General features: G+C 48.7%; 1 protein-coding gene across 3 annotated transcripts in view; it reads left to right on the top strand.

The window, feature by feature from the left end:
• The first annotated feature begins 1655 nt into the window (after positions 1–1655).
• The window catches only part of GFRA1 (GDNF family receptor alpha 1), a 225161-nt gene continuing 210935 nt past the window's right edge, over positions 1656–15881 (top strand). The window contains exons 1-4 of one of the 3 annotated variants that reach the window (XM_070470252.1): positions 1656–1672; positions 2252–2546; positions 3387–3680; positions 4925–5008. In XM_070470252.1, coding sequence (XP_070326353.1) covers positions 2507–2546; positions 3387–3680; positions 4925–5008 — 418 coding nt within the window. In that variant the 5' untranslated portion in view covers positions 1656–1672; positions 2252–2506. Of the gene's footprint in view, positions 1673–1847; positions 1952–2251; positions 2547–3386; positions 3681–4924; positions 5009–15881 lie in introns of those variants that run through there. The other 2 variants (XM_020897148.2, XM_020897149.2) reach the window with 2 other exon arrangements.

Here is a 15881-nt window from a genome sequence, read left to right as displayed (position 1 = left end):
TGAATGGAGAGCTACGCAGCCCTTCGCGTCCTTCCTCCTTTTTTCCCCGCCCTTACACCCCGGCCTCAAACTTCAACCCAAGCCCCTGCCCTTTTCAATTATCCACCCTTCCGTCAATCAAATTGACCATTTCTCTCTCTCTCTCCTGGGCAGCCCATTGTCTAGTACGATGGGTTTGCATATTTGACAGCTGGGCTCACCTAGACTTGATGAAAACTCGGCTTCCCCAAGAGGTGAACTTAGACACCAGCAAAGATCCCATATATAAGTCCTGAGCCGCTGGATGAGCTTGCCACCGCGAGCTGTTGCTCAGACCCCTCTCTGGACCCAGGGTAGACTTTAATGCCCCGTGCGACCCCCGGCGTGTGAAGAGGGGAGCGTGTCTTCAGGGCGGGGTGGGGTGGGGGTGTGGGGTCAGCAACCTGGCTGAGAACAAGTGGTCCCAGGGGTTGGGATCAAGGGCTGCGCGTGTGTTGAACCTTTAAATTTATTATTATTTTAAATTTTACTCTTGAAACAGCCAAGATGGAGGTCAGCTTATAAATTTCCCAAAGCCAGGTCTGACGTGGTTTAAATGCAGTGGGCGAGGGGGTGCGCTTTTGTCTCCTTGTTCAGGCTGGAGAAGAGAGGCAGAGACTGCGTGTGCATGTGCGAGTGTGAGTGTGAGCATGTTGGCGTGGATGACTGTCTGGGCACATCCCACGATCGCAGCTCCGGGGGCCAGGGTCTGAGTGTGTATTCTAACGCGCCCCGAGGGCCAAGGTCTGAGTGTGTGTTCTAACGCGCCAAATCTTGAGTCACAGCCGCGGGTGACGTGGGGAGAAACTTTGCGGTGAGAAGAAGGGTCTGGTTTGATTGCGCTAAGAGGGAAGGAAGAAAGAGGCCTTGTGCATTGTGCGTGTGTGTGTGAGAGAGACAGAGAAAGAGAGAGAACTGAGAGAGAGAGTAGCGGCGCTCGCTGCCGGCTGCATAGCGCTGTGTGTCCTGTGCGCGCTTGCGGGATCCAGCCCCGGGTCCCACGGCCCGTGAGTGTGTGCATCTACGGCGTCCCTGCGGGCGAGTATCGGAAGGGCTGGCGGTGTGCTGCGGGGTGGCGGGAGCAGGAACAGGCGGAGGGTCCTCCGGCAAAGAAATCTGGCCTCGGAACCCACTGTCCGCCGAGCAGCTCCCAGTAACCACTAACATCCCTAAGGGACCTCCCGAGCCGGGGCTTTGCTCGGAAAACACCCTGGCCCAACTTGGTCCTCTGCGCTCTCGAAGATTACCGCATCTTTCTTCCTAGTGCAGAGAAGTGAGATTGGAAAGGGAAGGAGGGGGCGAGTATAATCCCCCACCCCCAACTCCCCACCCCCCAGTAAATAAATAAATAAACTGGCATCTCGCCGCAGCTGGTTAAGTCCAGGTTGGTAGCATTTGGATAGAGTTCTCCCATTTTGTCGGTTTGGGAACCCGTCGCCTCATCCTCATTCTCCTCTACCCGTCTTGTGGGCGCCCCTGAACTTTGGGGCGCAGCGTCTTGCGCGGCGCGGGGCTGCACCTGCCCTGGCGCTCCAGAGCTGCGGGCCCTGTGCGCTCGGCCAGGGTGGCGGCGATGATGCGCGCGACTCCGGGGCACTGGGCTAGTGTCTACGCGGCGTGGACGCCAGGAAGCCAGCCGAGGACAGCGCGGCGGGTAGGGGCTCGCGAGCCGGGTTTCAGCCCCAACCGGGACATCGGTTCCCCCTCTCGCGACTGCCTCTGAATGGAGGCGAGCCCGAGGAGGAGGGGATACGGCAATGGGGGGCAGCGATTGGTGGTTTGGGTGGAGAGGGCCGGCTGAGCCAGCGAGCTGGCGCGAGGAGGGGGCGGTGAACTTCCCGGGAGAAGGGGCTCTTTCCGCGCCAGGGCTGGCGAGAAAGCTGCCGCCGCCGAGTGCTTCGACTCCAAGCAGCGGCCGGCTCGCTCTCGGAAAGTAACGTTATTTATTTATTTGCTTGCGTTCAACCTCTTGGATTGGACCCAGTAGACACCTCCTTGGACTTTGGGAGCCCGCGTCCGACCTCTCTAGCCTTTACCCTGCGCGTGCGGGCGGCTCCCGGGAATACACGCACATGCACCCCCGGGGGCCCCCTCCCAGCGCCCCGACCCGGGTAGGGGTGGGCCCTCACCCGGGCGCTAAAAAGTCCCCCAAGGCAGGAGCCGGGGAGGGCAGAGGGGCGGGGGAGGCTCCAGCGCTCTCCGCTCTCGTTTCAAAGCGCGCTCTCCCTTCCAGGTTGGGTCGGACCTGAACCCCTAAAAGCGGAACCGCCTCCCGCCCTCGCGCCAGCCGCCCGCCCGGAGCTGAGTCGCCGGCGGCGGTGGCGGCGGACAGACCGGGGAGTTTCCTCTCGCCCTTGGATGGAGCTGAACTTTGGGCGGCCAGAACAGCGCGGCCGTCCGGGGATCGCTGCATGCTGAGCTCCCTTGGCGAGACCGAGCGGCAGGCCCGGATTTTCGGGGGGGCGGGGACCAGCTGCGCGTCGGCACCATGTTCCTGGCGACCCTGTACTTCGTACTGCCGCTTCTGGGTAAGTCGAGGCCGCCGCTGGCTTTCTCATCCGCGGAGTCTTTCCGGGAGTACTAGCGACAGCAACCACCTCCCCCCGCCCCGGCCCCAAATTGCGTTGCTGGTGCGGTGGGGGTGGGAGCGGGAAGTTTCGTTGCTGAACCCTCAGCAACCCCGGCTAGGGAGTGGGGCGCGGGCGGCGCGGCACTTGCCCGCAATTTTTCTTCCTTGGTTTTTGTTTCCTACGTTTTGTATTAACCTAGCCTGCGGGCAGTGAAAGGGTCTGAGCCCTCCAGCCCCGAGCCCGACGCTCCTTGTGAATCCACGGGAGCTCGCGGAGGCGCGGCGGGCAGGTGGGGTGTGGATGAGCACCCGGCCAGGAGAGCAAAGTTGGAAGGAAAAAACTTTTTCCCCAATAGCATCTCAGGGCTCCCCACCGGGCGGGCTGGGGACCAGGGTTCGTCCTCATCGCGGCCAGTGCCCAGCCCGCTGCTCTCGCCTTCCGAAAGCCCCTTGGCTTCAGTCGGGCCGGGCGGAGCGAATGGCTGCAACTGGGGCCGGCGGCTCTGGAGGTCGAGCGGACGCTGAGGCCGGTGGGTCCCGGGGCGGCAGGGCCGGCGCTCGCGGTGGGCAGCGCTGGCTCGCGGGCAAATCGCGAGAAGCCCGCAAGCTTCGGGATGTAGTAGGGGGAGACCGGCGGCAGGAGGTGCGGGGCGGGAAGATGGACTCTGGGGCGCAGCGGGGCGGGCGTGCTGGGTGCGCCGGGAGCCCCAGAAGCCGGGTCCTGCGCGCGTCCCCCCTCCCCGCTGGCGCCCCGCGCCCCTGCCCCGCCGCACTCACGCGCCCTTCCCTCCGCCCGCAGACGTGCTCCTGTCGGCCGAGGTCAGCGGCGGGGACCGCCTGGACTGCGTGAAAGCCAGCGATCAGTGCCTGAAGGAGCAGAGCTGCAGCACCAAATACCGCACGCTCCGGCAGTGCGTGGCGGGCAAGGAGACCAACTTCAGCTTGACCTCGGGCCTCGAGGCCAAGGACGAGTGCCGCAGTGCCATGGAGGCCCTCAAACAGAAATCACTTTACAACTGCCGCTGCAAGCGGGGCATGAAGAAGGAGAAGAACTGCCTGCGCATCTACTGGAGCATGTATCAAAGCCTGCAGGGTAGGCGCGACCGCCCCCCCCCCCCCCAGCCCCTGAAGGCAGGGGGCCCCCAGGCCCCGGGGTCTGGCTGACCTCATCTTCCACTCACTTCTCCCCAGCTGCAGAATGAGGACCTTTCATGGGCCCTCAGGGACTGCGGCAGCTGGTGTTTGCTGCCTCCCTAGCAGCGCTGTTGGGGCCTGGTTGTTGGCAAACCCGCGTCGGGGTGGAGGGACATCCCAGGGACCCCCGCTGACCTCTGTGAAACTTCGTCGTGACATCGGAGTGGGAATCCATTAAAGGCTGCCTCGAGGAACCTGCGACTTCCCTCCGAGGAGGAGAGCTGGCCCCCCAGGATAATCCAGAAGCTTGCACTGCGTCTTGCCTGAAGTTTCTCTCTCTGTTCTCCCCTTCTATTCTGACACAAGATAAAGAATTCAGAATAAAAAGTCCAGTGGAGTCTATTCTATCTTTACCATCCCCCCACCTCCAAACCTGATCAAAGGCAGATGTTGGGGGCAGGGGGGCGGAATTTGTCATCTTAGGTGATCTGAGTCTTGAACCAGCTAGTGTGGTTCAGCCTTGGTTCATACAGAAATGACTCAGAGGGGGACAGGTCTACTTGTTACAGTCATCCATTACAATGGCAGTTTTTTGGTCCTTGTGTGCCAGAGGTGGCTCATGTTTGTAAATCTAACACAAACATTCAGTGCCTTCATCCTCCACTGAGACTGTTGCTGAAAATCTGTAATATACAGATTTGACCTCTCAGCTGCTACTTCCTCCAGAACCTGTTAATGAAAACCTATTTCAGAGGCTGACTGTTTAATAACCAGAGTACCTGCTTTGTGACCGCATGACATGTTTTGGGAGCCAAAAAAAAAAAAAAAAAAAAAGCAGGCGAGTGGGGGCTCTTTAGGGTCACCTTTCTTCCATTGGCTCCTGGAGGCAATCTGGGCTTGTGACGTCACCGATTCCTTCCTCTCTGGTTTCCTTCCTTTGCAAAGAGTGGGAGAGTTTTCTGGCAAGATCAGCCTGGGTTGCTCTCCAATGTTTTCATGGCACTCTGGGGAGATCAAGGACAACAGAGGCAGAGGGAATGAGAAGAAATAACCAGAGCCAAATAGATGCATTTGAAATCTTTGAAAGTTTCAGCATCTTTTTGTTACACAATCATCACATAATTAGAATTCAGATTCAGTAACAAAAACTGCCTGAAATATGCCTGTTTTCCAATCTGAACCCAATCTTTCTATTGTTTTTAGGAAATGATCTGCTTGAAGATTCCCCATATGAGCCAGTGAACAGCAGATTGTCTGATATATTCCGGGTGGTCCCATTCATACCAGGTAAGCAGATTCATACTTCCACTCTGATGCCCTCGCCCGCTTGAAATCCGTTGGCTTGCATTCTCTTTGGCTCTCAAGCAGTGTATAAGGAGATAGTTGAATGGCACAGTGTTTCGGGGAAATTAGAAACAGGATGATGATAATGAAGAGGCAGAATGCCTAGAGATGATTGTATGACTTGAAAGTAATTCTAAATGAAGTAATGTGGTGTGGTGGTTTGAAAGAGGTTGGAGGAAAGTGACTTGGTTGAATTCCTCCCCACCCCCCCGCAATAAAATATGATTGGCCAACTCTTGCAAAGGGAGTGCCACTTCTGTCTGTAGGTGGCAATCGTATTCCCTTCTTGCTGCATACTGTACGCGGTGCCTCCCTGGAAATGGGATCTATTTAAATGATGCTGCTTTACTTTACAAGATGCTTGAAGATAATCTTAGATTGCTGAAGACTCTTGGACGGACTCACGTGTCTGCCTTTGATTTAAAACATTAAGTTCTACTATTTGCTAACTTTTTTTTGGTTTGTTTTTAATTTTTCCTGAGCAAGTGTGTGCATATATGGAAGAATGTGTTACTGCCCTTTCAAAAGTGGTCTCACTTCCCATGGTTTGTTTTGTCTTTGCAAAGCTACATTTGGTTTGGAAGTGAACTTAGTTTTAGAATTAAGTTTTCTGTAACATCTGCATTCAGATAGCCCCATAAATAATGAGTGAGGCAGTAATTTCCCTTAATGACATACAGATTCCAGACTTATGTTGTCTTTATTTGTTTACAGTTAAGACTTTCTCAAGTATACACGGCCATCACAAATTGTATGTTTCTTGGTGGTTAGACGTGATGATTCACACTGAATGCGATTTTATGAGATGGTGTTTTGGTCCTGGTGAGAGTGTTCTAGTGTTCTAAATGTCTTATGCTTTCCTGCAGAAAGTCGTAGAACCAAGAAAGTATGTAAATACTGAACTTATGTGTGAGTGTATTATACATACATTCATTCACAGACATCCATTGAGCACCTGCTGCATTCTCACCATTGGGAGTTTGGCAGTGAGCCAGATCGAAGTCATATCTGCTCCTGTGAATCTTAGAAGCAGCCAGCAACTGGCGTTTATTAAGCTCTTGTTATGTGCCAGGCACTGTTTAAAATCTTTTCATCACTAGCTTATGTAGTCTTCACCAAGTGTGTCTTACATATTGTTATTTCCATTTTAGAGATGAGATGATTGAAGCAAGGGGAAGTTAGGAAACCAGCCTAAGATTACAGAGCTCGTTACTGGTGAAACCAGAGTTTAAACTCAGATTTATTTGCTGGGTTTTGTAACATTTGTCTCTTACTGCTCAGAGTGTGCTCCTCAGACCATTAGCATGGACTGATGTCACCTGAAAGTTTGTTAGAAGTATGGAATCTAAGGCTACTTCCCAGAGGGGTGGGATGAGAATTTACATTTTAGGAAGCTTCCTGGGCTGAGTGCTTTATATGCTCAAGAAGCTTGAGAATCACTCCTCTGTATTATTTTTTGTGTGTGTTTATGTGGCCTGTTTCTGGGATAGAATATAAGAGGACAAGTTTAGTGTCAGAGGCATTCATACATGATCCTAAATAATGTTGATAGCTTATACCCCAGATCCCTGTTAATATTCCCTGTCCCTTTGGCCCAGCCAGGACAGTGGCTCAGACAGTGGAGTAGGAATGCGCAGACAAGACCCATCAGAGTTTTTGTGTTAGCAGATCAGTAGGAACTAGGGTTGGGTACCAGAAAGCTGACTGACCTTCCTGGTACCGTGAGGGGCAGTGCCTCCTGCTGGCTGTCTGTGCCCTGGAAGCATCACTGCTCAGTCTTTGTACCAATGCCTTGAAGGATGTGAACCCTTCTCGCCTGCTGGGAAAGTGAGAGTAAGGAAATAGGTAAGGAAGAAGGTTCATGTGGGTTTTAATTTTAAAACTGTTGTGAACTATAGGGCTGTAATAGACTCATTTTACTCTCTCTGGGTCTCTCTTTTTTTGGTATAGTGAGACGGTTGAAGTAAAAAATCCCCAGTCCTAACAGTCCATGATTCTGAGGGTGGATTGAGGTCACCTCCAAAATCCCCTTTTTTCAATCCTTGCATTCTTTCTCCACTTAAAGTGACCTGGCCATTCTTGGATACCACTGGCTTGTCTGGATTTTTTTTTTTTTTTGATGATTATCAGAAATGCTTCTGCCTGGACCAAGTTCCAAGTCCCACCCATTCATTTTTTTGGATTGCTCTCTCAAACAGGTATGTTTTCATAACAAATATGTTGTAAGACCCAGCCTACCAAGGACCCAGAAGTTGTAATGAATTACTCAGGGCCAGGAAGATCTTGTCTGGAGCTATATTTTTATATCTCAAGGGCGTTGGATTTAGGTTCCAGCTGTAATGAGCTTTGACCTCTACAGTGACTGTGTTCCTTAAGTGGGTATAAGAGAGCCAAATGGAGCCTCGAGAGGTTTCGAGCCATTGAATAATGCATATGATCCTGTTTGGCATTTGTAGGATGGAGAGGGACAGAGGATCGGGATGATGAGTGCTGCTCTTCATGGTTTGAATCTGAGTTTCTAGAACATCTCTTCTGTTTTAAGAGTGTCTCTGAGGAAACCAGGTCAGCAGGGCCTTTGCCTTTTACAGATAGGGTAGCCGTCAGGGTTTCCATATTTGGATGTCTCTACCCAAGGTGAAGAGAATGTTTATCCACATATGCTAATGAGCTGAATCCTTTCACCGAACAAGACATGTTTGACGTTCTTGCATTTCCATTTTCCTTGGATTCATCAAACCCATAACCATCTTTGCCACTGTTTACTTGATCACTAGTTAAAAGGCCATATGGAGATATTATCAGTGATGGGAACAAGGAAGGGACCAAAAATAAGGTTGAATAATGTAAAAACTGTCATCTGAAGCCTGAACTGCAGAAGGGAAATCAAGCAGGCTAGTCTGGCGAGAATTGAGGTGGGAAGTTGGAAGGATTCTTCTCTTGGAAGCACAATAGCAGAAGTGGAAGCATTGGCCTCCAAGGCACTTTGAAGGGCTCTAGGAAGTGCCCTTTCTGTGGGTGGATGCTGGTGTGGTTTTTAGGGGTCCCAGCAGACAGTGAGCTAGAGGACACAAAGGAACAAGTGAGTCAGTGCAAGAGGACATCAGAAGAGGGGACCAAACACAGGAAAGTATCTTGGGAGCCAGGAGGGCAGAGCTGTGTGGGTGCTCAGGGTGTCTGAGGTTGGAGCTATCAAGTGATAATTTCACATCTCTGACTCTTAGCCATGACTTTACTCTTTCACTTCCATTCTGCCTCACCTTTTCTTCTTCACAAAAGTTCAAATGCAGCAAGAAATAAATAGTGATTTGAAAGGAAGATGAGCTTGTTGGCACTGTTTTTGGACTCTGGAGGGGGAGCGCAAAGCAGTGAGAAATTTGAAGAGTAGAGTGGGTGCTGAGAAGAGCCTGGGGATGGAGGATCAGAGAGTGGATATTAGCCCCTCGAAGACAGCAAGAGATTTTTTTTAAGAAAGGGCTCCAAGATTTAAAAGTATTGATTGGGAGGTCGGATTTCGTAGAGAAGAGTCAAGAGATGCCAGATCTTCCTCAGGGGTAATCAAAGTCAATGGTATTTGCAAACAAGAGTGAAGTGGAGAGATTGTGGGACAAGAGTGATGCTGGTATTTGAACATCCTGTATCTGCTTTGGTGAAAGACAAAAGTTCTAGTTCTCTGGTTTTGCAACCATTTCCCTGCCAAGTCCCAGTCAGTGGCTTAGATTTTCGCAGGAAACCTTAGGATCTTGAGATTGGTTCCCAAGTAATTGGAAATGGCTTGCCGCAGCATCAGATGCCCCTAAGCTCTCCTGAGTTTGGCTCCTTTTTGAATGATGCTGTAAATCATGAGCCAAGTTTAACATTTCTATTTTAATGCACCATCATATTTATGTAACTATTAAATGAAAAGTTTCTTAAAATGTTTACATGTTGAAGAAGAGCCTTATAAGACCATCTGCTGTCTTGTCAAATTATGACAAGAGAGAAGAGCTTGTAAGTACTAGCTGCTAGGGGTGTATGGTGGTCCTCTCCTTTTTATTCAGCTCTCTAATCGTGTGTCCCTCTGTTGAGAAACCCTATAAGTCTTTTGTTCTCTATTCTGGCATATGTTAAACTCCTTCACGGGGCTTCCAGGTGGTGCAGTGGCAAAGAATCCGCTTGCTAATGCAGAAGCAATAAGAGACGCGGATTGGATCCCTGGGTTGGGAAGATCCCCTAGAGTAGAAAATGGCAACCGGCCCCAGTATTCTTACCTGGAAAGTTCCGTGGACAGAGGAGCCTGGCAGGCTACAGTCCATGGGGTTGCAAAGAGTTGGACATGACTGAGCGACTGAACACACAGCACACGACCATCTTCCACACCTGGGCTCTGCCCTCCCTCTCGAAGCCACTTCACCTCTCCAGTCAAGCTCACTCTATAGGCCATTCCCAGGTATTTCGTGTGTGTTCGCTTTCCCATGCCTTGACACTTGGCTTTGCCTCCGTTTGGGAGGTTTCTATTAGTTCTTCAAGAACAAGATCAGGTTTCATCTCTGAGGGCCGTGCTGGAATTCCCCCAGACAGGCACTTCCACTCAGGATTCTCTCACGCTGCAGCGCCCTCTTGCCTTTATGATAGCTGTTAATCACAGACTGTCGAGAGGACTTATTTATGCGTCTGTCTTTCTCACTGGAAAGTTGGGGATTTGCTTATGATGCCGGGTGTTTGCTCAGCATCAAGCGTCCTTCCTGGCTCTAGGCAGGCATTAGCACAACCATATGTGCTAAGTCACTTCAGTCCTGTCTGACTCTGTGCGACCCCATGGACTGTAGGCCGCCAGGCTTCTCTGTCCATGGGATTCTCCAGGCAAGAATACTGGAGTGGGTTGCCATTTCCTACTCCAGGGGATCTTCCTGACTCAGGGATTGAACTGGCGTTTCTTACACCTCCTGCATTGGCAGGCAGGTTCTTTCCCACAAGTACCACTGGGGAAGCCTTTATCAACCACGAAATTGAAATTGAAGTCGCTCAGTCATGTCTGACTCTTTGCGACCCTATGGACGGTAGCCTACCAGACTCCGTGGTCCATGGGATTTTCCAGGCAAGGATACTGGAGTGGGCTGCCATTTCCTTCTCCAGGAGATCTTCCAAACCCAGGGATTGAACCTGGGTCTCCTGCATTGCAGACAGATGCTTTACCTTTGAGCCACTAGGGAAGCCCTTATCAACCATAGGTGGTTGATATCAGAGAAGAGCCTTAGAGATCTAATCCAATCCTTTGCTTTTACAAAATTGAAGTTCAGAGATGGGAAGCCATTTGGCCTGGGCCACATTGCTTGAGGGTCTCCTCCAGAACCTTTACTCGGATCTGGCACTGCCTTAGAGGATGTCGGCGTTGGCCTCTTTCTGTTCTGCCTGCTCTCTGAACAGACATCATCTGTCTCTGGGGCCTCAGCTACCCTGAACACTGATGACTCGGAGTCTTCCCTCCTACTCCTCTCTAGCCTCTCCTGAGCTCTAAACCAGCATTTCCAGTTGAATCCTAGCTGAATCCATCAGGTTGTATCTCAGTTACTTCAAACTCAGTGCATCCAAAATGGATCTCATCATCTCCCCTTTTCTTCTTACATCCTCCTCTCCCTGAGTCTCTTGTTTTATGTAAAGACATTGTCTGCCTAACTCGTAAGCTTTGGAATCATCTCCACCATCTCCCCTCCCCTCCTCAACTCCTTCAACTGGACCCATGACTAAGTCCTCCTGAAATTACCTGTTGTTTTTTGAATTGCCCTTCTCTCCATTCCCGTAGTCTACCTATCTTATCTTTCACTTGAGCTTTGCATTGGTCTTCTTACTGGCCCCACGCCTGTTTCTAGTTTCTCCTTGTTCAACCTGGCCACCCATCGTCAGCTGTAACCTTAGCACCTTGGTGACTTCCGGGAGTGATCTGGTTTCAGTCTCCCTTGTTAGATTCTTCTATTAATCAACCTCCCATCTCACCTCAGTCACCTGTGTCTAAACAAACTAGGTTGACCAGCTGCTGTCCCCCCAGTGCTCTGGGCAGCTTTGCACCTCTTTCATCTTTGTGTGTGCTGGTGCTGGAGAAGGGATGCATGCTCCGGAGTTGCCCTCACCTGGGCAGATCTCCAGCTCTGCCGCTTGTTTTGGGCAGGTCATTTGATCTCACTGTACCTTGGAATCCTTGGATATCAGATGAGATGGTGATAATACCTCCTTTACAGGTTTTGGGGAATTAAAAAGGCTATATGTAAAAAGCCTTGCCTCCTGCCTGAAGTATAATTGATCGTCAATAAAATCTCAGTCATTTTTAATGCTGTGCCAAGGCTGTGTTAGCTGCAGGCTCACTCCTGACTCCAAAAGTGGGGCTCGTTTTCGACAGACCATATTCCCTGGTCCAGGCTTCCCAGGTGGCTGAGTGTTAAAGAATCTGCCTGCCAATGCAGGAGATCCCAGAGACGCGAGTTTGATCCCTGGGTTGGCAGGATCCCCTTGCGGGGGAGTGGCACCCCACTCCAGCATTCTTGCCTGGATAATCCCATGGACAGAGGAGCCTGGCAGGCTTCAGTCCATGGGCTCACACAGAGTAGGATGCTGCTGAGTGCCTGAACATGCACACGTGATTCCCTGGTCGTGGAACCATGATTCTACGTCTTGAAAAGCATAGCAGCCCCCAAGCCTTCAGAAAGGCTGCTCATCAACTGGCTTGGACGAGAAAGAAGAAATCTATCCAATATCTAAAGGGCCCTGGCGGAAAGCCCTAACTTTTAATAACCCAGTTTGAGTCTTAAATCCCCCTTGGGGGGGTCTTCCTTCTGCCTGCTCTGAGCCCCCTGTCCCTTCCTTTGGCTGTTTGCTGCAGCTGGCTGTCACCCCGGGTGGGAGCTCTTGCTGTACTTAAGGATTCTTGTGATCAGCCTACCCTTCTCAGCTTGACTGATTCCCATTCTTCTAACCTCTCCCCATAAATCTTCTCTGCAACGCCCCTCATAGCAGGAAGAATTACTGCTGCCTGAGAAGGGCATGCCTCAAACCTGGGAAAGGCTTCCGTCTCCACAGGCCCTGCTAAGTACACTTCCATTTCACTTTCACAGACCACTACTTTTCGCTTTTATTCTTTCACTCCGGCCTCTCGGCGATCCATGTTTATGGTACGACAGTAAGAAATTACAAACAGGTAGGAAAGGAAAGCGAATTTAAACCATTTGTAGTCTCAGCTCCCAAAGATAACCACTGTAAACATCTGATATGAGCCTTTGCAGCTTTTTTCCTATATATATGACTATATACAACTGTGTGTCTACATACATATTTATCTTTTTTTTCTTTTTTACAAAAATGAAGTCGTAGTCTACACATGCTTTCTTATTGCCTGCCTCATGACCTGAGGAATCTGGGTCTTCTTATGTCACCGACCACTTCCTAAAGGCAAGTTTTATTATTTAGATGAACTGTCAACCTTGAGAAGTTTCATGAGTAAGGCGTCAGGTCTTTCCAGTGTCTCAATGCTTCTGGCAACGGCCCGGAATGTTCCAGTGCAGGCTGTGAAAGTAGAGACAGTCAGATATTTTGCATAGAATTACTGTAGGTCCCGTTACCGAAGAGGGGAGATAAAACATTGGTGAGTGACAGGTAATTGCATGAACTGAAGATTGTTACAAGGTGCAAAATTATTTATAGCCAATATGTCTGTCCTCATTCCTTCTCCTTAGTCTTCTGAAGTATTTCTTTCTGCCACCTCTTAATTTTTCTGCTGTCGAAGCTTGTTTTTTCCAAAGAACGTCCTTTTGTTCTTGTTGTTGCTATTCTCTGGGATACAGTGGAGAATCGTCAAGAGAAGTCATCAGGATTGTTTAATCCAAAGAGCACACTGGTCCAGGAATCAAGAGCCTGTATTCTGCCTCCAGCATCTAGCCGGTGACCTTGGGCAAGTGTTTGCCTTTCCGGAGAGACACCCTTTCCTTTTGTAAAATGAGGGCAGCAGCTGAAGATGACCTGTAACGTCTTCCTTCTTTCTCTAAGGGCCTAACTGTGGAATCTTGTGTTATTCTGTGACTTACTGTTTTTCTATCCAGCCTTTTCTTCCTACCAGAGAAAATCATCATCTCACCATATATATTTTCATATTAATAACATTTATAAAGCATGATTTATTCAATATGTACCTTACTTTGCACCAGAGTGTATTTAAAGCATCTCATTTGAATACATGCAAGAAGATAAAATAAGAAAGTGGAGAAAATAAAGGAGAGGGGAAAACGAGAGTAGGAAAGAGAAAAGGAAGCCAGGAGTGAAGACAAAGTGCATGTCATAAGATTATATTTAACAAATCAAATTATCGGAAGTACAGTGCGAAAACAAAGGGATAAATATAATCCCCGATGGTAGATGCCATAGGACTTTTGGAGGTCATTCTAGTCCAATCCTTTTATTTTACTGATAAGAAAACTGAGAGTTCCATAAATTTCCAGGACGGTGAAACATAAATTGTCGAGGACAGTGATGACAAGTAAAATTAGGTATGTGTTTGTTTTTAAATTGATATTTGAAATTCTCCATCTCCTGGCATTTCCTCACCTCCTTTAAATTGTCCTTCACCTGCTCCTCAGCCATGCACCCTTTTAGCTTGCCAGACTTTGTTCTCACAGTTAGAGTGAGAAGCACAGCCTTCAACTTCAGTTAAAGGGTTGGCTGTCCATTGTTTCGGAATTATTTCAGAACAAGGGTTAATTAATAGGTCTCTGTTTGGCAACAGAACCCAGTGGCCAGAATGTTCATTTTCTTATCTTTTGACCCTGTTCAGAATTGTCTGCAATGAAAACTAAGAAATTATTTGTTGCTTTAAGCCTGCCCAGCCTTCACATTTTAAAAAAAAATTAATCTTTTGTCTGGATTTTTTTTTTTTGTTAAAGAAACTAACCACTTCCCGTAATTTAGAGACTCAACTAGCTGGGTCAGTGATGAGAACGAATGGGTAATTTGCATAAGGGGCTAATTTATTATGTCCCCTGGGCATTTCTTTCATCTCTCTTCCCATTCTAATTAATGTTCTAAGAGGGTCTATCACTGTATCAGAAATTAGGGGTGAAAGCAGCCATTGTTAACCTTTATTCTTATGATTTTTTATCTTCTGTGATCTTTTAACCATTTTCTTTTCATATCCAGAGATTTGGCCAGATAGAGCTGGGGAGAGCAGGGGGAGGAGATTTTAGGGGTGTGCTCTTTGCTGATCTTTCTTCAAATAGTGGGTTGTTGTAAAAATAAAAATGACTCAGGGTGGCTTTCCAACCACAGAGGGATTTGTAAAACACACAGAAGTGTACAGTCATGGTGCAGAATTGTTACTGAATTTGAGCCCTCTAGAAACATCTATATAAACATGTATATACACACGCAGAGATAGAGAGATATATCTGCCTGTTCATGTGTGTATGTGTGTATTTATAGCATGTGCGAGTGTGGATGTCTGTATTATTAAACATTTTGCCTCTAAAAGATCTTCCTTGACACGTGTTTCAGTCGGTTCTGGCTGTGACAAAGACAGCTGTGTGTGAGAGAGTGTGACACAGCTGAGGAAAGGCAAGAGAACAAGCAATTTCTTCGAAAATCAATTGCAATTTACTCCTGCTAAATTGGCCCATGGTCCGCCCCGTCCAAGCATTAGCATATGACAGACTTTTAATCATTTGGTCAAATGGCCTATTTCTGGTCAAACCACAGTTGCCTCTGGGACTCTGCCCTTAGTCCTAGAGCTGTGTTGTCTCCAGACCTGCTGTCTCTTTAAAGAGGATATAACTGTGGGGAGAGGAGTTCCTAGGGGAGCCCCTGCTGAGTGCCCTCAAGGCCATTATTTCCTTTTGATCCCCACCTATGCCAAAAGGTGAGCTTCCCTGGTGCCTCAGACAGTAAAGAATCTGCCTGTAATGTGGGAGACCCAGGTTCCATCCCTGGGTCTGGAAGATCCCCTGGAGAAGGGAATGACAATTCACTCCAGCATCCTTGCCTGGAGAATTCCATGGACAGAGGAGCCTGGCAGGTTAACAGTCTGTGGGGTCGCAAAGAGTCAAACTCCACTGAGCAGTTTACACTTAACGCTATGCTAAAAGGTGGGTATAATAATCTGATTTCTGAAAGGGAAACATGAGATCAGAGAGGATGATTAACTTTCTCAGCATCACACCGCCAATAAGTAGAAGAGTTAAGTCTCACATCTTATTCCTGCCTCTTCAAAGCCTGTGCTCTTTCTACTGTTATGTGATGAAATTTTAAGCACAGACCTGATCCTTTATTAAGGAGGAACCTACGTAGTTCCTGCTGTCTTCCCTTGATTCCCAGTTTCCCTTCCTCTGTCTTCCACCTTAAAGCACTATTTGACAAAAGACCTTTAAAGTTGAAATATAAACCAATATCTATTATTTTAATACTTAGCCCTGCATTCCGATGGGTTCTTAATTGACAAGTAAAATCCAGAACACGCATGCTATTAAAACCATTCCTGCGGAACTGCAGAAATATTAACCAAAGAAGCAATTTCTGGTTTGTATCTTTTTTTTTTTTCATTTCAGTGTGAGATGGAAGGATTCTAAAGTAGAGCAGAATGCCTAGAGCCATTTTTTTGTCATGTTGTTGTATAAATAGCATTACACAGTGGTAAAGAAAGAAATACATACTTTAGTCCCACTTGAAGGTGATCTAATAGGCTATTCAGAAAACTAAGATCATGGCATCTGGTCCCATCACTTCATGGGAAATAGATGGGGAGACAGTAGAAACAGTGTCAGACTTTATTTTTTAGGGCTCCAAAATCACTGCAGATGGTGATTGCAGC

Source organism: Odocoileus virginianus, chromosome 7 (genome assembly GCF_023699985.2).
Source record: "Odocoileus virginianus isolate 20LAN1187 ecotype Illinois chromosome 7, Ovbor_1.2, whole genome shotgun sequence".
Lineage (NCBI taxonomy): Eukaryota > Metazoa > Chordata > Mammalia > Artiodactyla > Cervidae > Odocoileus > Odocoileus virginianus.
The sequence above is the reverse complement of the archived record's forward strand: the minus strand, read 5'-3'. Positions and strand labels throughout refer to the sequence as shown.